The sequence below is a fragment of the Aspergillus caelatus genome (genome assembly GCF_009193585.1).
Source record: "Aspergillus caelatus strain CBS 763.97 unplaced genomic scaffold BDV27scaffold_117, whole genome shotgun sequence".
Lineage (NCBI taxonomy): Eukaryota > Fungi > Ascomycota > Eurotiomycetes > Eurotiales > Aspergillaceae > Aspergillus > Aspergillus caelatus.
Window position 1 is genome coordinate 20345 of NW_022475380.1, and position 19151 is coordinate 39495.

General features: G+C 48.1%; 5 protein-coding genes across 5 annotated transcripts; 3 read left to right on the top strand and 2 right to left on the bottom strand.

The window, feature by feature from the left end:
* Window positions 1-1217: 1217 nt before the first annotated feature.
* BDV27DRAFT_158914 (RGase C) lies at window positions 1218-2677 on the top strand (the record flags this gene model as incomplete). Its single annotated transcript, XM_032072787.1, has 3 exons — window positions 1218-2177; window positions 2234-2466; window positions 2527-2677. The coding sequence occupies 3 exons, from the start codon at window positions 1218-1220 to the stop codon at window positions 2675-2677; spliced, it is 1344 nt and encodes a 447-aa protein (XP_031926375.1).
* A 372-nt stretch (window positions 2678-3049) lies between these two features.
* Window positions 3050-4696, top strand: BDV27DRAFT_158915 (putative 2-methylcitrate dehydratase (PrpD); the record flags this gene model as incomplete). Its single annotated transcript, XM_032072788.1, has 2 exons — window positions 3050-3374; window positions 3573-4696. The coding sequence occupies 2 exons, from the start codon at window positions 3050-3052 to the stop codon at window positions 4694-4696; spliced, it is 1449 nt and encodes a 482-aa protein (XP_031926376.1).
* A 188-nt stretch (window positions 4697-4884) lies between these two features.
* On the bottom strand, window positions 4885-7607 carry BDV27DRAFT_146222 (alpha-ketoacid dehydrogenase kinase family protein; the record flags this gene model as incomplete). The annotated part of the gene is made up of 8 exons (XM_032070536.1): window positions 4885-6073; window positions 6146-6386; window positions 6780-6798; window position 7054; window positions 7206-7289; window positions 7358-7426; window positions 7491-7531; window positions 7593-7607. The coding sequence occupies 8 exons, from the start codon at window positions 7605-7607 to the stop codon at window positions 4885-4887; spliced, it is 1659 nt and encodes a 552-aa protein (XP_031926377.1).
* Window positions 7608-8429: 822 nt separating this feature from the next.
* BDV27DRAFT_146223 (potassium transporter-domain-containing protein) lies at window positions 8430-12891 on the bottom strand (the record flags this gene model as incomplete). Its single annotated transcript, XM_032070537.1, has 8 exons — window positions 8430-9431; window positions 9479-9586; window positions 9677-10441; window positions 10498-10758; window positions 10806-11023; window positions 11460-11578; window positions 11964-12096; window positions 12159-12891. 8 exons carry the CDS (start codon window positions 12889-12891, stop codon window positions 8430-8432), a joined length of 3339 nt encoding a protein of 1112 aa, XP_031926378.1.
* Window positions 12892-15038: 2147 nt separating this feature from the next.
* Window positions 15039-19052, top strand: BDV27DRAFT_8107 (GTPase BMS1). The gene is made up of 4 exons (XM_032077656.1): window positions 15039-15199; window positions 15297-15367; window positions 15424-15513; window positions 15576-19052. Exons 1-4 carry the CDS (start codon window positions 15142-15144, stop codon window positions 18873-18875), a joined length of 3519 nt encoding a protein of 1172 aa, XP_031926379.1. The 5' UTR covers window positions 15039-15141; the 3' UTR covers window positions 18876-19052.
* Window positions 19053-19151: the final 99 nt, after the last annotated feature.

A 19151-nucleotide genomic window follows, 5' to 3' on the forward strand; every position in this document is an offset into this window, starting at 1 on the left:
TCCATGTCATATAGGTTAACCTTTATTTTATTAAACATGCATAGTGGGAATGGAAGATTAGACGACTCACATATCACGCCGCCCTGTCTAGTGCTAAGTGATCATCAATACCGTTCACGACAGGGTCAACTCCACAAATAAATTAAGATAAAATTACAATCCTGAGTGGTATTTTAGACATTACATTAGTCACATTATCTAATACAGATAAACTACTACGCCAGACATGAAATAAATCACAAAACACCTTCCATAACACCAGCAGCTATGAAGGAGGGATGATACTACAACAAGGATCCGAGTGTTTCGTTTTATACCTAAGATACAAGCTCAAACGAGGGATAAAATAACTATAATGGTACTAGTTCGGTTTGAAGGAAGATATTACTGTCGTACGATATAATTAACCCATATTTTCTCTTCTATTAACTCACACCAGAAGGATCGACGTCCCAGGTATATTTAAGTTGGTAATAAAAGCAACCACTAGGAGACCCTAAAACGTGGTCTTCATGACAGCCCGTTTGTTGCCGTACCTAGGAGACACCCAAGTGGGTCAACGGTGCGGAAAAGACAGTCGACAATGGACTCGAAGCATAAGTTTAGCGTTTTATGAACCTAACTAACGGGAAGGTACTATGTATAGGTACAGACTACAGAGCACTAGCACAATGGGCTGCATTTTCGCACCAGTGCACTGCTCTAACATCCAATACTAAGGGCCCTTAGAAAGGTAAGCAACGGCAGAGCCGAAGCCCCCTATTTTAGATTCTTTTTTCCCCCGAAACCCCACAAGCTTACTACTGTGTATACCTCTAATCAATAAAAGGCATTGATCTGCTCGAAATACCGTCCACTCTTGCAAGCGAAGAACCGACTCCGCTACCGTTGTTTCAGACTGATGAAGAACTCGCAAACTGTGATTGAGCTCTGCCCACCACATCCGGCAAATTTCCCGTCCGAAGGACTGGATTGCCCATGTATTTCCTAGTTAAGAATCAATTTAATATATTCGAGCCTATCTCCGCTGGCGGGTAGCTTTAAGACTGTCTATCGATGTGTACAATAGGCCAAGCAGGATAACATAACTACTCTCACGATAGCGCCACTCCGGGGATAGCAGACATGGGGCCATGGAGGTTCAGAAATATAAATGACAGACGTCTCCCTGGGACCCCCTTTCCCATATGGTTAGACAGCTGGATACTACCTTCATAATGCAAGTGAATCTGTTCTATACTTTGGCCCTCTGGGCACCAACTCTTGTGTCAGCTCAGCTGTCTGGGTCTGTCGGGCCTCTTGTGGACTTCCAGACCAAAGCAAAGAATAAAACCTGCGATATCACCGATTATGGCGCTGTCGCAGACGGTAAAACCGACGTCGGCCCGGCCATTCTAGACGCCTGGGGTAACTGCTCAACCGGGGGTCTCATTTACGTACCCCCAGGTAACTATTCGCTTGCAACGGATCTGGAACTGAAGCACGGTGAATCCACGGCCTTCCAGCTGGATGGTGTATTAGTGCGCGGTCATGAAGGCTCCTACCAATTGATCCTGGTACGCGACTGCCATGACTGCGAGTTTTTCAGTGGCAATTCCCAAGGCGCGGTCCAAGGGTATGGATATGAATACCTTCAAGATGGGAATTACGGCGAACGACTCTTCCGCTTCCAGGATGTCAGTGACTTCTCGGTCCATGGCTTTGCTGCGATCGATTCCCCAGCGTACTACTTTGTCTTCGATACCGTTTCCAATGGAGAGATCTACAATCTTCTTGTGCGAGGGATCGCTGACCTAGGTATGACGGACGCATTCGATATATGGGGCCAGAACGTATGGGTCCATGATATCGAGGTTACCAATGGCGATGAGTGTGTGACGGTGAAGTCTCCGGCCTCGGGCTTTCTAATTGAGAACATCTACTGCAATCTGAGCGGCGGAACTGCCATTGGGTCTCTGGGTACTGGCACCAACATTTCCAACATCTACTACCGAAACCTTTACATGAACCAGGCCGACGCCTGCTACCTGAAGACCCACAATGGCGATGGAATAGTCAAGAATATTGTCTGGGATAATGTCATCGTGCATGGAGGCCCTTATCCCCTCGCAGTGAATGAAGCCTGGGGAAAGGATGTGGGCTCTACAGGTGTTCAGGTTCAAAATCTGACTTTCCGCGTAAGTGAATGTCAAGTCATGAAAACCCAACCACAACGCTGACAGAATTTCCTTAGAACTGGTACGGCGAAAACGTCGCTAACAGCCGACCGGTCATCCGAATCGAGTGTGACGAGGACGTCCCTTGTTACGACATCACCCTTGACAACGTGAATTTGTGGACCGAAGACGGAGACCATGTGGAATGGTCCTGTGCTAATGCGTACGGCTCGGGTGCTTGTTTACAAGAAGCGAAAGACACCAATGATCTAACTACCTATACTACGGCTGTTACCGTGACTGCAACGCCGTACGTCTAATCTAGTTACCCTAATACCTTGGAAGTTCTACTGACATGGGATACCCTCAGATCCTACTCCGCTACACGCATGCCCGGTGATTTTACCACGAATCCTCCGTCTACTGCTCCCTTTACCATTCCCCCATTGCCCACCAGTTTCTTCCCAGGGGCAACCCCTATATCGACTCTATTGAGTTTGAGCGGTGCAGGGGGTCTCTGAATGATACAGTGATGGTTTCGGGGAGATACGCGGTAATGATTGCAGTCAATATGGACAGATTTGCACGTCTTGATTATTCGATCAGTATAACCAAGATACTTGTTACATCCTCCTCTACTCCGCTTGTCGTCCTCGTTACCTTTTCTACATGTTCCTTCATCCAGCGTAAGCCTTGTACCCATCAATGTCTATCATCCATACACAACTCCAATCCTAAAAGTCGCACAACCAACCCAACCCAAACCCTATATCTATAACAAAAATGCCCCGACCCTTCATACTCCCCTAGTACACCCCCCACACAAAGACATCTCTCCTCCACACATACACACCTCCCCAACATCGCCCACCCCAAACCCAAACACATCAAAAATGACACTCCCCTACGACCCCCCAATCCAATTTCTAAAAACCTACCTCTATAACAACACCATCACCAACCCAACAGCCTACACCTCAGCCCGCACAGCCCTGCTCGACGCATTAGGCTGCGCAATCGAAACAGCCTCGAAAAGCCCCGAAGCCCAGAAGCTCCTTGGCCCACGAGTCCCAGATACAATCGTTCCCAATGGATTCAGAGTCCCGGGTACGATATACCAGTTGGATCCGGTGAAGGGGGCGTTCGATTTAGGTGTTCTCATTAGGTATATGGATCATAATGATGCTCTTGGAGGGAGGGAGTGGGGACATCCTTCCGGTATTTTTCTTTTTTTTTTTTTTTTTTTTTTCGTTTTGTATCCATCAATTCTATTTCTTTTTTCTTTTTCTTTTTCTTTTTTTTTTTTTTGAGAGGGGCGAATGGGTGTGGGTGTGAGTGTGGGTGTGGATTGATTTCTGTTTGCGATTGTGATAATAAAGATAAATGATTATACTGATCATAATGGATCCCCGACAGATAATCTAGCAGCTATACTCTCCGTAACAGACTGGCTCTGTCGAACCAACGAACCAACCCGCAAAGGGCCCCCATTGACAATGCATACCCTCCTCACGGCCCTCATAAAAGCCTATGAAATCCAAGGCATCTATGCGCAAAGCAACGCCTTCAACACCCACGGTACAGACCACGTCATCCTCGTCAAGCTCGCCTCGGCAGCCGTCGTCTCCTGGCTCCTTGGCTTAACCGAGTCCCAGACAATGGCTACCATCTCGCACGTCTGGATGGACGGTCATCCGAGCCGGGTCTACCGCAGCGCGGAGAATACAATCCCCCGGAAAGGATGGGCGGCGGGAGATGCGTGCATGCGGGCAGTTCACTTGGCGTTGCTGGTTAGGGCTGGGCAAGTTGGTGTGTCTTCTGTGTTGAGTGCGGTCCCGTGGGGGTTTTATAAGCGAGATTTCGGTGGGGAGAGGTTTGAGTTCCCCAGGGAGTTTGGGGATTGGACGGTTAGGAATGTCTTGTATAAAGTTATGCCGGTTGAGGGGCATGGGATTGCAGCTGTTGAGGCGGTTTTGGTTCAGCGGGGGCGGCTTTTGGAGATGGGATATGTTGTGGGTGACGTATCAAGGATTGAAATAAGGACCACTAGAGCAGCAGATCTTATTATTAATAAACGGGGTCCGTTGGGAAATGCGGCGGAGAGGGATCATTGTATCCAGTTCGTTGTTGCTTTGGCGTTGTTAAAGGGGGGCGTGCCTGAGGTGGGGGATTATCTGGATGAGAGTTGCTGGGTGAGGAGTCAGGAGTTGGAGAGCCTGCGGGAGAGAGTAGTTGTTGTGCCGGACCATCGGTTGACGGCTGATTATCTGGATCTGGAGAAGAAGAGTATTGGGTCGGGTTTGACGGTGTGCCTAAGTGATGGTACTGTCCTGCCGGAGGTGCTGGTGGAGTATCCAATTGGTCATGTCAGGAATCCCGACACTTCAGCTGCTGTTCGAGATAAATTCATGAGAAACATGCGTTTGGTGTTCTCGGATACTCATATCGCTAAAATTCTGGCTGCTGTGGAGGACGATGAGATGAGTATTTCGGAGTTTGTCAATTTGTTCTGGCTCCAAGGGTCAAGCACCAAGCTTTGAACATGATATAGGTACTGACAGTTGAAGCGTGTAAATGTTTATATTTTTCACTGTATGAGGAACTTCAATCTATTTCAGATAACCAGTATCTGCTGCATGATCTATTATGTTTGTGAGTTACCGGTACATATCTAGTCTTGTCAGTGGGCATTGGAAAGGCCAAAGACGCTACAATATCCTAACGTCCATCAACCGACCTTACCAACTCCTTGCAGAGTCAGATACACGTCAGTCCCCCACCCCCACAGGCTCTGTACGGCGATACTGCCACCAAAGTATTCAGCATAGGCCCTACTTAGTGGCAATCCGTATCCGAGTCCTGCGATGCTACTCAAATGGCCACTGCTGGAGGACATAGCATTCAAGGCATCCATATTCCCATTCTCCGATCCCTGTGAGTCAAGATCAGAGAACGTGGTGAAACTGTAGGACCAAATGTTTGGCAGAATCTCGGGAGGAATTCCACCACCCCGGTCGCGGATTCTGATCGTAATGCTTTGCGTCGAGGGAGATGAGAACTTGATTGATTCGTTCGCATCTGCGGTTCCCACGACGGTGTCCATCTCGAATCCCACATCCGAGTTGGGATGGGTGGGATATGTTCCCGCCGACACTGAGTACGGCCCACGCACAGGGTTTCTCGGAACGTCAGGCGCAGCGGCGATTGTCACCTCAACAGGCTCGCGTTCATTCCCCGCTTCAACCACGGCTCTGAATGCGTTCTTCAACAGTTCCGTGAGTATGTATTCGACATGTACAGGAACATGCGCAAAGGTGGCATCCGGTTGCCCGCCGATCGTGAGTCGTGGGCGGACCCCATATTTCAGTTCGCAAATCTCTCCAACGAAGTCCTCACAGAGCTTGACAATGCGTGCTGGTTGCAAGGCAGTATCGATGACACCGATATAGTTCGATGGAGATGTGCTTTTCGCTGGCTTGCCATCATCGCCAATCGGCTGTGAAGCGAAATGGAGCGCCAAGTGTTGCTCAGCTATCAGCCGAGTGCCGATTCGCGCCCGCAGGTGGGTATCTAAGAACCGAGTCACCTCCGTCGGATCGATATATCGGCGACACTCTAGAAATCCACGCGCAAGAATTGGAATTGTATCTGTATGGGTGTGGACTAGATCCGCTAAAACCTCTGCAAAGTGTTTCTCTTCCTCGAGTGTTGTGATCTGCCGTTGCTGGTAAGGGAGAAGTGTGGACAAAGAATGAAGGTAGTTATTGTAGATCTTCGAAACATGCGGGTTCGAAACAATGATAAAGGGGAGGTTCCGTAGAGCTTCGATTCGAGATGCAAGTCGGGCAGGAAGGAGGGAAAGAGTAAAATTCGCCGATGCGAGGAGAGCATCCTTCGATAACGGTGGACGACCGTGTCTAGAGAGACCGCAATTAGTACATCCTGCGCATATAAGGTAAGGCAACCATATCCCCCAGCACCAAACGTACTTCAGCAAATCTGCAAGAGTCAATGGCCGACGACGGCTGGCCGCAAGACGTGTGACTTCATCATTTGCCCCGTAGGCGAACGAGTGCTGAGTTGATGTCGCAACCTGGGGAGGCGGTGAAACAGAAAATTGACGTGCTTTCTGGATATTATAGGTTTGATGAATCCTATGTCGGACGCTGCAGCTCGCTGTCCGTGCGAGAGCGTTGGTTAAGGCCATCTTTAGCAATAGCCATTCTGTGACTAGCTCAGCATCAATTCATGTCATGTATCACTGACTTTCGTCATGTCATCATACCACTCAAAAGGGTAATCCTCACGTGGAGTGACGCTAATACACTTCAGGCAAAGTGAATGGAGTGGGAGGTTGCTTAGTCAAATGTGCCGTGTCAACTATGAGAAGAAGAAAATAGCGTTCTACGTCCTTTTTCCGTCCCTTCACTGCTCGAAGGATCTTCAAAGGTATATACGGTAGTCAAAATGGATAAAGAGAGTGGTAATCCATGGACTATCGAGAAAACAGGCAACTGGTGCGAACTGCAGACTCTTACTTCAGTCCAATAAGACTGCGTCAAAACGCGTGAGAGCCAGTCCTACTCCGTACATGACACGCCTATCGCGGCTCATTGATCTTACAGCTTATCGTATGTATGTACTATGTACGCATACTTGGCTTGCCTTGGTTGGTCGCTTTCCTGTATGGTGAGGTCATTATTCCTTGAGTATATCTTCGAAGCCTGGTCGGTAGACAGAAAATGGCACACCATGGTGGGAACAAAGAACAGCCGTTACAAAATGAACTGAAAATTCGATATGATTTCAAGTCATAATTGAGCAGGAGAATAGTCTCCGATGAGTCCAAATTTCCGCACAGCAGACCCGGCACTCATGAGGAGCATTCTCTTGAAACGCTAGACTAGAATATTCGTAATTCGTACAGCCACCATTGAACCGCAACTTCCCAGGTCAGTGTCGACGCTTACTTATGTGGCTAGTTCCGCTGCTTGTCGCCAGCAGTGAGTTATCGCAATCTGTCCTGGGCTCGACGTGTATTTCCATTACTGCATCTTCATTTCGCCATCCTGTTCAACGTGGATATGATCACTCGACTCAAGAGTACTAACATGGTCTGCGGGGTACTCGACACTAGTCACCGTCAGTTCCGCTGGTTTGGTGATGTTGTGGGGCGGCGTTATGCCGGATGGCTGCCTTACGTGAAACCCTTGATCAGGCTGTACTCATGTTTGATGGTTCCTCCTTGTTCTCTGACCTTCTGCTTCGCTCTTCGAACGAGGGTGCAATGTCAGCAGCTATTCTTTCTAAAAGCTAAACTATAGGGCAACTCACTTCTCCAACTCTTCAGCGGGAGAGTCCTTCTTGAGCGTGACCTAAAGAGATAGACAAATGAGCTTCGAGAAACCACAAGACGGTAGGACAGGTATAACGAACGTTGTAGAGAGGCATTTTTATGTGTGTAAAGTAGAATGTGGAGTGACTGTTTCAATGAACGAGGGTTTGAAGTGGACAGATATGGTGTAGCGTTTAGGGGGTTGTCAGTTGGAAAGTAATATTAGAAACAAGCCGTGGACAGGGTGGGACACCGGGAGACTTTATACCACCTTGCGGGGGTTTGAGCCAATATCACCATTGATAAGGGGAGAAATGCGACTTTCGCCCGATAGCGCGGAAAGACAAACTGTTGCCTCAGTCTGCAGGCTTCTCAGTTCCTTGGAATCGCGCCATTTGGGCCATTCCCCTCGTGACAAAGTTTCCTACTCCGTCATTTCCGTAGTATTTATTGTTTCAGGTCTTTTTTTAACTTCCAAGTGTCGTCAGAACTCTACATCATTTATACTTGTAGGTTTATCTATTCCATATCTCTTGTGGCTTTGGATCGCCTGTGGCAGTGTCTTTGTAGAACGGACGCCTCCTCAGTGACATGCATGACGGATGGTGGGGTAACACGGCGGACTACTAAGTATGACGATGACGATGGATGGCCTTGGGCGGGGCAGGTCACGTGTTGGGTATCCCGTTCACTTCCATGCGCCTCACCGCCTCAGGTACCGCCCTGCTCAGTCCTGAGCATTCTGGCCTCAGCAGAGAATCCTTGAGGCTACGTCATCAGCTCTTTCCGTAAGGCAACGAGGCTGTGTACTGCTACACGCCTTATGCGACTTCTTTAGGAATGCTGCAGAGCTTACTATACCATTTTGAAATGAAGATGCATACGTTACATTCCTGGTATAACCTTCTATTGCTAACAAGTCACCTAACTCACACCTATTATATATCTTTGAGAAAACCAACTTCAATAACCTTCTCCGTTGCTAGTCCAAGAGATGCTATTTTCGCTCTTGTATTCTCACGGATCCACAAAAAGATCCATAAGACCAATCTCCGAGCGTAATTTTTACTCTTCTTGATCCTCATTTGCTCCTTACCGGTGATATATATGACTCCATGGTTATAGGCGTCTTCGAGATTTGCCAATGAAGTATCATATCGCCCCCCGCCTACTATCGAGGACTCCCCGGTTACAGGTGTTGTAGACCGCTGTACAGAGCTAGCATGGCTCTTGTTTGTGACTGTGTCAGGTGTACATGTGGATGGGTCAGTTTGATCACAAGCTCTTGCAATCAGGTACCTGCGGACCTGCTGAGTGATTGTGTTCGCTAAATCAGGTGTGATGATCTCGTCGTTGTAGCCATAGCGAACAACAAGACGGTAGCAGTTAGGGATCGCAAGCCTGGAAACCGTATAGCGATCTTCCGCTGCCACCGACGGTGTTTCGAGGGGGCGTAGATGAAAGAAGGTTATTACAGCAGGCATGGTGGTAAGCTTGAGGATGAACTGACTGAACACGATTGGGGTGGTCTCCCCGGCCTTGTCAAAAAATATCCCGAGACCTTTTGTTATACTCAATGGGGTATTTCCATATCTATCGGTAAGACGTGTTTGGCCATCTGGACCTTTGGAGACGAAGTGTGAGGTGGGAAAGCGATCTTCAGCCTCGGCAAACCATTGCTGTTCTTTCCCAAATCTCCATATTAGAAATAGAATGGCCAACACGGTAGCAAGTGCGAGGGTAAACCAGGCGCCAGTGGGGACCTTCATGAGAGCGGAAGAGAGATAGGCACCGTCCAGACAAGCAACTATGAGCCATGGGAATAGCACGATGAATGGGCTAATACGCCACACAAACATAGCTGCTAACGATACCATGCATGTGTCGAAGAATGTGACGAACATAACGCAGACACCGTACGCGTTACCCAGAGACGTGGTCTACAACTAGTCAGCATTGGCATTTAACTTCTGAAACCAAGACGTACATTGTTGTAGATGGAAGCTATAAGTATTGTTCCAACCATAAGGAGCCAATTCGCTATCGGAATGTAAAGCTGGCCGTGAAAGATGTCTGAGGTATGGACGACTTTGATCTGCGGAAAGTATGACAGTTTCATCACTTGTGTGAGGAGCTAACAGGACTCTTAGCGGGTACCTATTCATTAAGTTGATCATGGTCTTACCTGAAAGGTCGCCGTTATGATGGCCTGAGAAGCAACAACGGCAGCTAGAATTGCAATGACTAACGCAGGATAGACAGTCCCCGGTGGTGCGGCGTTGAAAAATGGATTCGAATATGCTTCTGGATGCACACTAATATAGGCTGCTTGTCCGATATAAGCCAAGAGTAAGCATGGAAAGGCGTAACCTAACCAGCTAATCTGTATAGCTCTTCTGCTGAAGGCTCCAATATCTGCGAAGAGAGCCTCGACTCCAGTGAAGGCGAGCAACGTTCCGCTGAGCATCCTCCAACCCTCCTCGCCATGCCGGGCCAGGAAACTGAAGGCGTACCCAGGGTTGAATGCTATGAAGACACCAGCGTCATACTTGGCAAGGTTGTATATGCCAAAAGCAGCGTTGAACCCGAGCCATATGATGACAATGGGTGCAAAAGCAAATGTAAGCCTGGTAATACCAAGCGGTTGAATTAGGAACAGGATGACCAAGATAGCATCAGTAACTCCTATAATGGTGCCTTTCGAAATGTTGGGCGATACTACTTCAATCCCTTGGACGGCTCCTAGTACTGATTGAGCTGGTGTAAGGAGGCCATCTGCAAGGACCATGGTAACCGCCAATACTCCCATGACTTTGAGAAGGCGTTTCGCAACGCTGCTTGACTCGAGTCGATGACGTACATGTCTGCTTGTTCGTTCAAGTTCATCCGTTAAGTGTCTTTTCATTTGGACCAGGGAGGCCTCTCTTGGGTCACGGTTGGTAATGTTCATCTAGGGATGCGAAGGTCAATCTCTACAACCAGAAATGCAACGTTAGGGGGGCTTACATAACGGCTCAGCAAGGAATATGTGCTGAACGTGCCTCCTTCGCCGTCATTATCTGCTCGAAGAATAACCAAGACATACTTGACCGTCACCATCATGAACAGGCTCCAGATAATTATGGAGAGCACCCCAATGAGATCTTGACGGGAAGGTGCCTCACTGAATGTTGACGAGTAAACATAGAGAGGGCTGGTACCAATGTCACCGTATATAACACCAATTGATTGATAGGCGAGCCAGAAAAGCATCCTTCCCCCGAAAACCTGTTGATACTTAGTATGATAGTCAACTCCGCCTGTGCGTCTCGTACCTGGGGTTGTTTATAATCTCCTGGCTTGCGTAGTCCGGGATCCTCATCGGCCTCGCCCAGTGTGCTTACTGCACTCTGGAGTCTATCCAGAGGGCTATTCCAAGGCCGGACATTGTAAATGTCATCGTGTGATTGTTGTACATCATGTTCCGGACTCTTCTGTACTATAGCGCCTTTTTCAAAATCCCGGTTTTCGTCCATCCCAGTGCAGGGAGCGGCTATTCGCTACATCAGAAAGAGATTAGTGCGTTTATCAATATCTAAACTGGTTGGCAGTGAAGCTATGTTAACAAGCACACATTCTTGTCGAAGAGGTGGAGAGGAAGTATGAACAGGAGAGAACATGTCAATGGCTGACATACATATATTCTTTTTGCACGGGGACACTAAATGTTTTGAACGGATGTTCCACTTGAATTTTGGTTTAACAGTCTTTTCAAAAAAAAAAAAAAAAAAAGAATTGAATGATTATTACCATCTGGTAACAAAAAATCACAACTTTCGTCAATTAACGGCAACATCGACCAACCCAGCCTTATATAAATACGAAGGCGATATCATTATCTCTAGCATCTCACTACAAGCTAGATCTACGCTGACACTCGCTCGTATAATGGCGATAAGGTAATTGCACCGCAGGGATCTTCGTTCTACCTGGGTTGAAGTTCTGACCAACGGGTGACGCTCGTGGACGAACAGCCCGTTTGCGGGATTTATCACCACCAATAGCCAAATCACTCTCCACGATAATTTCCACCTTAAAAGCCACAATGCTTGAGTTATTCAATTATATTTGCTAAGGCTATCTAGACCTGCAAGATAATGAAGTGACGCATGTGAGATGTCAACAGCCACGTGCTGGACCCGGGCCAGAACACAGCGCTCTCAATGTACATCGGGGGTCTGTTGGATTCTGGCCAACATGGTATCAGGTGCATACTTGGGTCACCCTTATCACTAAGGGCTTCACCAATTACATGAATATATCCTTTAGGCTGCTGATAGACAGAGATCTCCCCGTGCTAAATCCAACGCCCATTCAATAACAGCATATTTAGGTGTCACCGCGCATCGAACCCCCACTTCAGCTACAGCCCCACGTAGCCTGATCCATCGTTTTCACGCTGTGGCATTGTCAACCCATGCATTCCTCGATACTTAGGAGGTTCGGGCTCCTTCCAGTTCTCCAGGATGTTGGGGTTAGTCAATTTGTACACCTCTACCCCAAGCGGACGGGTAGTAGCTCCCATGTTCTCACCCTTTTCCTCCCAACCCCAGTTGGACAAATCACCTAAGCACGGTCATTAGCATAACATAACTCTTTTATCCGCTAAATTGACAAGAGACACATACCACCAGGACACGCTGAAAGTGCACACAGGACATCGACCTCGGCGAAGAACTCGAAATACTCTCCTGGCCTCGCCGGGGAAGTTTCCATAAAGTATTTACCTTCTTCATCCAGCCCAGTTACCTGGAACACATTCAGAACGTCGTGCACATCAAGCTCTGTCAGACCATATGGGAGTACAGAGCGGGTAAGGTTCGAATGGCAATGGAAGTCGAAGGACTCGCCACCCATCAGCAGATTCACGTAGGGATCGCATCGGGTACCCAGAAGATCATGAACTCGTCCTCCCCATTGCGTCGTTCCAAATCCCTTTGTCCGCTTACCCTCTGCATCGAGCACTTCATGGAGCTGTCCTCCGCCAAGTGAATCACCCGTGATGGTAACGAGCGGCCGGAGATATGGAAGGTTGGACCAAAGACGGTCTCCAACGGATACGTGAGAGGCATGAATTTGACGGGTGCGCGCTGCCCACAGTCGCTCTCTGGGGTTGTTCGCATTCCATATGTTCAGATCACCCACTTGAGGGCCTTTTGGAGTAGTTAGACGACAGACATGTCCAGCTGGTACAATCCATGCTTGTCCAGAGCATGGACGGATGGTGAAAGATGTCTCTAGGGTTCTCTGAGAGGCGTCTGAGGCGGTGTTTGAGATGGCTCTGTAGACTTCAGAAGAAGCATGGACTGTAGACTCCGGAGGAGCAGTATATGCTGGTGGAGGACGACGGTTGACAACCATTTCTGCGTTCTTGATCGTGAGTGTTTTGTGGCCACGGGAGAGGTATGAAGATTGGCGAGGGAGAATCAATTAAGAGCCCTCTGAGGGGTGGCGCAATCCTTTTATTATTGACCCCCTCTCGGCGACACTCCGATGAGTTTGGTAGCTTATCAAATACCCCGCTAACTCATCTTCAACCATTACCCCAATTGTGACGGTCCGGTTGCCGGCCCGAGATCTTGATGGTTCGGAAGTTGTCCCCGCTCTACGATATAAGACATCAACTAACGCAGCTGGAGTCTGACGTGCTGATCATCAGTATAGATTTCAGTGCTTCTACTAATACCTAATTTACCTGTCACTACTACATAATGACATGAATGCTAGGGGATTGACCGACGTGGGGGACATGGTGTGGTTGAAGGTGGCGTTGGAAGTACGGAAAAGGTACTTTCGCCTCTCGTATCAAATCATGATAAGGATTTCCCTGGTCCCTTTTTTTTTTTTTTTCCTTTGTTCGCCACGCCGAAGTCAAAATTTTCCGACCAATGAACAGTGAGGGAAAGGAAATCAAGAATTAAAAATAGTCTAGATAGTCGAACAGATAAAAGAATGTTCCAACTAAGGAGGGTGAAGATGAAAAGTGCGATGCTCCATTTATACTTCAATTAAATTAGCCGTGTTACCACCGTGCAGCCTAGTTGCATGGATCGTCAATCTTAAGTCCTTATCAATTTGTCTGTTCAGATTCGTCACTTTGGTGCAGCACAGTTGCAGCATTCGTTAGCTTCATTCATATTAGTACGGGATAAACCCCTACGGCCGTTCTCAACGCCGAGACCACGTTCTGGCACCTACCATTTATTCATAAAGTACCATCTAGCTTGCTTCTTTTATGAATCCCTTTGTACTAGGAATGCATATACGAGTATAAATTATTAACAACCATTTCTTGAATCTGGTTTAGGACAAGGCTAGATCAATCATCAAAAGTAACACTTCAAAATCGAATAGAAGGCACTTATGCTAACAAGTTGGTAAGTCAATGCACTCTATTTGAGAGAGATCACAAGGCCTCGTTGATCACATCCTTTGAAATGACCATGACTCCACTTGTTGGTGTCCTTGTCAGTTTGTTAAGATAATGCATCGACTATGTAGATAAGCTACACGCTATCTTTGACGTCTGAGTTAAACTATATAGGTCTCCCAACGTTAACCCACCCCAGACTGTGGGGACAACCCCACATCAGGCTAGAGCTAGTTGACTTTCTTTGCCAGAGCAAAAGGGCAGGCTCTATATTGCACACACTCCTTCTTTCGATATCACGGAGACACCGTAGCCGTAGCCTGGCTGGTCTTTCAAACTAGAGATCTGAAAAAGAATTCGCGGTCTATAACATCACAACTACGCCATACTTTATGAAGAATAAGAGGAAACGCAGGGTCCGATTCATGGAATCGAGTTGATGCTCGATTTATGTAAACTTAACGGAACCGATGCAATATGGTCTTGATGTTAATCTCGATTACAACCTTTCATCGACCACAGACTAAGGCTGAAATTTATCATTCAGTTGCATGACAGTCTTGTAGCATCTACATACTTCGCAGCGTTGCTGTCGACATATAGATGTAGCTATACCACGATAGGATGGGCAGCTTATTAGCAATTTGGTACTCAGCAAACGAGTCGATCGGAAGTTGGTCCGGTATTATGCCACAAGATATCCAACAAACGACTGGAGTTCTTGATCATACTAGTAGTAGGTTTTCTCTAATTATTTGAAAGTTCTGATCAACCAGTATTTGGTCTCAGGGTTTGTATCGATACACTCAGTGCTAATAACCACTTGTTATATGTCTATACGAGAGTAATAATTTACATGGTAAAGAAGGAACCATAAAGTTTTTAAAAAGCTGCCTCCAACATTCCTCGCCCTCTTTTATACTAGTTCTTATCTATCGGACCGGTAAGGTGGGCCCTTCACGTACCCCGGCCCGGAGAGCACGTGCACGTGCAGAGATAACAATTTCTTATCAGAAACTTCATACCTCAGGCAGTAAGGTGTCGACATTAAGAAACTTTTAGTTTCCTAGCGGGAAGATGTCGGCGCTTGCAAAATTCCGTCCCGAGGAAAGAAAATGGAAATAATAATTTTGGACCAAGCTACCTGAAGCAGCTCACGGATTGCTCAACTCTGCTCCGAGTTCTGTCGTCCAAGGGAAAAAGGTATTTTTCTCAGAGGTCACTGACCTTGTTTTTGGACAATGGAGAACCAGTCGAACAGGGTCCATCGACCCTCGAAGGAGAAAAAGAAACATGATGGTATGTACTCTGGATAGGATTTGATTGCGATAGTCTATGCATTTAGATTCCCCCCCCCGGTGGCATACATTTACTGATGCGGAGATCGCGATTCTAGGCCCCAATCCAAAAGCCTTCGCGTTCTCGAATCCTGGAAAGGGAAATAAAGCTGGCGCGCGGTCGCATGATGTATGATCTCAATGCCGATTCCCGACAGTTCCAAGAACTAACGACCCTCGATGTAGATTAAAGAAAAGAGGCTGCATGTGCCGCTGGTGGATCGTGTGCCTGAAGAGGCGCCTCCCCTTGTCGTTGCAATTGTTGGACCGCCGGGTGTAAGTTTTCTACATGGAGATGCGGAGGATGAAAAGTGCCTGACAACATCCGGTTCGACTAGGTTGGAAAAACGACTCTTCTTAAGTCCTTGATCCGTCGCTACACGAAACAGACCCTCAGCACCCCCAAAGGACCCTTGACTGTGGTGACATCTAAGCGGCGCCGGCTCACTTTCCTGGAATGCCCCTCCGACTCACTTGCCAGTATGATCGATGTCGCGAAAATCGCCGATATTGTGCTTCTGATGATTGACGGCAACTATGGATTCGAGATGGAGACCATGGAGTTCCTGAACGTCTTGTCTTCCAGTGGTATGCCAGGAAATGTGTTCGGTATCTTAACCCACCTGGACCTTTTCAAGAAACAGAGCACCCTTAGAATGGCGAAGAAGCGCTTGAAGCATCGCTTCTGGAGCGAGCTTTACAATGGTGCTAAGCTCTTCTACCTTTCTGGTGTCGTCAACGGCCGGTATCCCGATCGCGAAATACACAACCTTTCTCGTTTCCTGTCGGTCATGAAGAACCCTAGACCGTTAGTGTGGCGCAATTCACACCCCTATGCGCTTGCAGATCGCTTTCTGGATATTACGCCGCCCACTCAGATCGAAGAGAATCCGAAGTGCGACCGGACAGTGGCTCTCTACGGTTATCTACGAGGCACAAACTTTTCAGCTCAGGGAACGCGAGTCCATGTACCTGGAGTGGGTGATTTAACTGTCTCCGGCATTGAGTCACTTCCAGACCCATGCCCCACACCCTTTATGGATCAACAAATGGCGAAAGCTTCCGGCAAGGCAAGCAAACGCAGGCTGGGGGAGAAGCAAAAGTTACTCTTCGCCCCTATGTCTGACGTTGGTGGTGTGTTGGTCGATAAAGACGCTGTGTATATTGATGTCAAGACGTCCAATTTCAACAAAGGAGATGACGAGTCGGAAGATGAAGATCGTGGCTTGGGTGAACAGCTCGTTGTTGGTCTTCAGGGTGAACGCAAACTCCTCGGTGAAGCTGATGGAGGTGTCCGTCTGTTCCGAGGCGGTGAGGCCATAGAGAAGGCCGACGATGAGGATGAGGGCGCAGGAAGGAAACACAGGAGGCATGCGAGGTTTATGGATGGAGAAGGAGGTCATGCGGAGGAAGATGAGGGCTTCGAGAGCGCCGAGGATGATGACGATGAGGAGGAACTGGAAGGCGAGAGTGACGAAGAAAACATCGACGTATCCGCACCTGCCGACTTCCAAACAACCTTTAGGGAGAAACAGGAGGGCAAAAGCCGCCATGATGAAGGTGACATCGCATTCGCCGACAGTGATTCTGATCTCGGGTCCATTTCGTCTGTTGAAGACCAGGTATTGGAAAGTGATGACGAAGAAGATCTTGATGAAGACGATGTGGATGAGGATGGCGCTGTTAGGTGGAAAGAGAGAATGCTCGACAACGCTAAAGCGCTCCATGCCAAAAGACCGAAGTATCGTGTCGCTGACCTGTCTCGCATGATGTACGATGAATCTATCACACCTCTTGGCGTGATTCGGAGATGGTCCGGCAAAGATGAAGAGGAAGATGCCAACGAGGAGATCGAAGAAGATGCCGACGACTTCTTCAAGAAGACCAACAACGAAAAGGAAGAGCAATCGGAATACCGTGCCATCCCCGAGTTCGACTATGAAGAGTTAGAGCGGAAATGGCGGGATGAAGAGATGATTGAATCTTTACGAAGCCGATTCACCACTGCTAGATTATCCGGCAATGGGGATGACGATGATTCGGATGTTGATGATGCCTTCGACGAAGACGATGAAGGTGATGGAGACTTCGAGGACCTGGAGACTGGCGAGGTGTTCAATGGTATCTCGGATGAGAAGGAGGAGCAGGAAAAGGACTCAGGCGATGAGGGATCCGTGGATCTCGAGGCAGAGCGCGAACGAAACGCCAAGAAGAAGGAAGAGCTAAGGTTGCGCTTTGAAGAGGAAGACCGTGAGGGTTTCGCCAATTCCAAGGATAATTCACGACAAGACGGTGGAGGCGATGAAGAGTTCGGTGAAGATGAATGGTACGATGCACAGAAGGCGAAGCTGCAGAAGCAGCTAGACATCAATCGGGCCGAATTTGATACTTTGGACCCAGCCTCAAGAGCTAGAGCTGAAGGTTTCAAGGCCGGAACCTATGCCCGTATCGTTCTGGAAAATGTACCTTGCGAATTTGCCACGAAATTCGATCCTCGCTTCCCTGTTATCGTCGGTGGACTCGCACCCACTGAAGACCGATTTGGATACGTGCAAATCCGGATTAAAAGACACCGTTGGCACAAGAAGATCTTGAAGAGCAACGATCCCTTGATCTTCTCTCTCGGATGGCGTCGCTTCCAGACCCTACCAATGTACAGCACATCCGACAACCGGACGCGTAACCGCATGCTTAAATACACACCAGAACACATGCACTGCTTTGGCACCTTCTATGGGCCACTCGTTGCACCAAACACCGGTTTCTGTTGCGTGCAATCATTCTCCAACAAGGCCCCAGGCTTCCGAATTGCGGCAACCGGAGTAGTGCTGAGCGTGGATGAACATACGGATATTGTGAAGAAGCTCAAGTTGACTGGTACACCTTACAAGATCTTCAAGAACACTGCCTTCATCAAGGATATGTTCAACTCTTCCCTTGAAATTGCCAAGTTTGAGGGTACTGCGATTCGAACCGTATCTGGCATCCGAGGTCAAGTCAAGCGAGCTTTGAGCAAGCCCGAAGGTTGCTTCCGTGCGACATTTGAAGATAAGATTCTTATGAGTGACATTGTCTTCTTACGCGCGTGGTATCCTATCAAACCGCATCGATTCTACAACCCGGTAACAAACTTGCTTGACCTGGAAGAAAACAGTGCAGGCGATAGTGGGTGGCAGGGAATGCGTCTCACCGGTGAAGTCCGCCGTGAGAAGGGCATCCCAACGCCCCTGCAGAAGGACTCCGCCTATCGTCCCATCGAACGACAGGAGCGTCACTTCAATCCCCTCCGCGTCCCACGACAGCTGGCTAAAGACCTTCCATTCAAATCCCAAATCACCAAGATGAAATCGCGCAAGGACCAGACTTATATGCAAAAGCGGGCTGTTGTCCTCGGAGGAGAGGAGAAGAAAGCACGAGACCTTATGCAAAAGCTGACCACTATGCGAAACGACAAGCAAGCTCGGCGTGCAGCGAAGCAGGAAGAGCGGAGACAAGTCTATCGCGCCAAGGTCGCCGACAGTTTGGAGAAGAAGGAAGCCCGGGAGAAACGGGAGCGCGACGATTACTGGCGGCGAGAGGGCAAGAAACGAAAGAATACAGACGAAGATGGAGGAGGTGGAGGCAAGAAGCGCAAGTGATCTTGAACATCTTGGCAGTTTTTTATCATTGCATGTATATTGGTTGGTAAAAGTTCGTTTTCTGGGATAATGCCCATATGTATCTATTGATATGCTGCATGGTGGATGGCGTTTAATTATATCTAACGATATATACCAAGGAATAGAATATGTCCTTTATTCTTCAGGGTTGGTGTCTTTTTTAGTGTTACTGAGGTGTTGATGCGTTGCCTCTTCTGGAGCCGATTCCTCCGCTGCCATGTTGCTTCTTCACGTGCGGCTGTTGATTTATACAAT

Coding starts and splice junctions, on each gene's coding strand:
- BDV27DRAFT_8107 (XM_032077656.1), top strand. CDS start 15,142: ATGGAGAACCAGTCGAACAGGGTCCATCGACCCTCGAAGGAGAAAAAG. Junction 15,200..15,296: donor GGAGAAAAAGAAACATGATG/GTATGTACTCTG, acceptor TCGCGATTCTAG/GCCCCAATCCAAAAGCCTTC. Junction 15,368..15,423: donor CTGGCGCGCGGTCGCATGAT/GTATGATCTCAA, acceptor CCCTCGATGTAG/ATTAAAGAAAAGAGGCTGCA.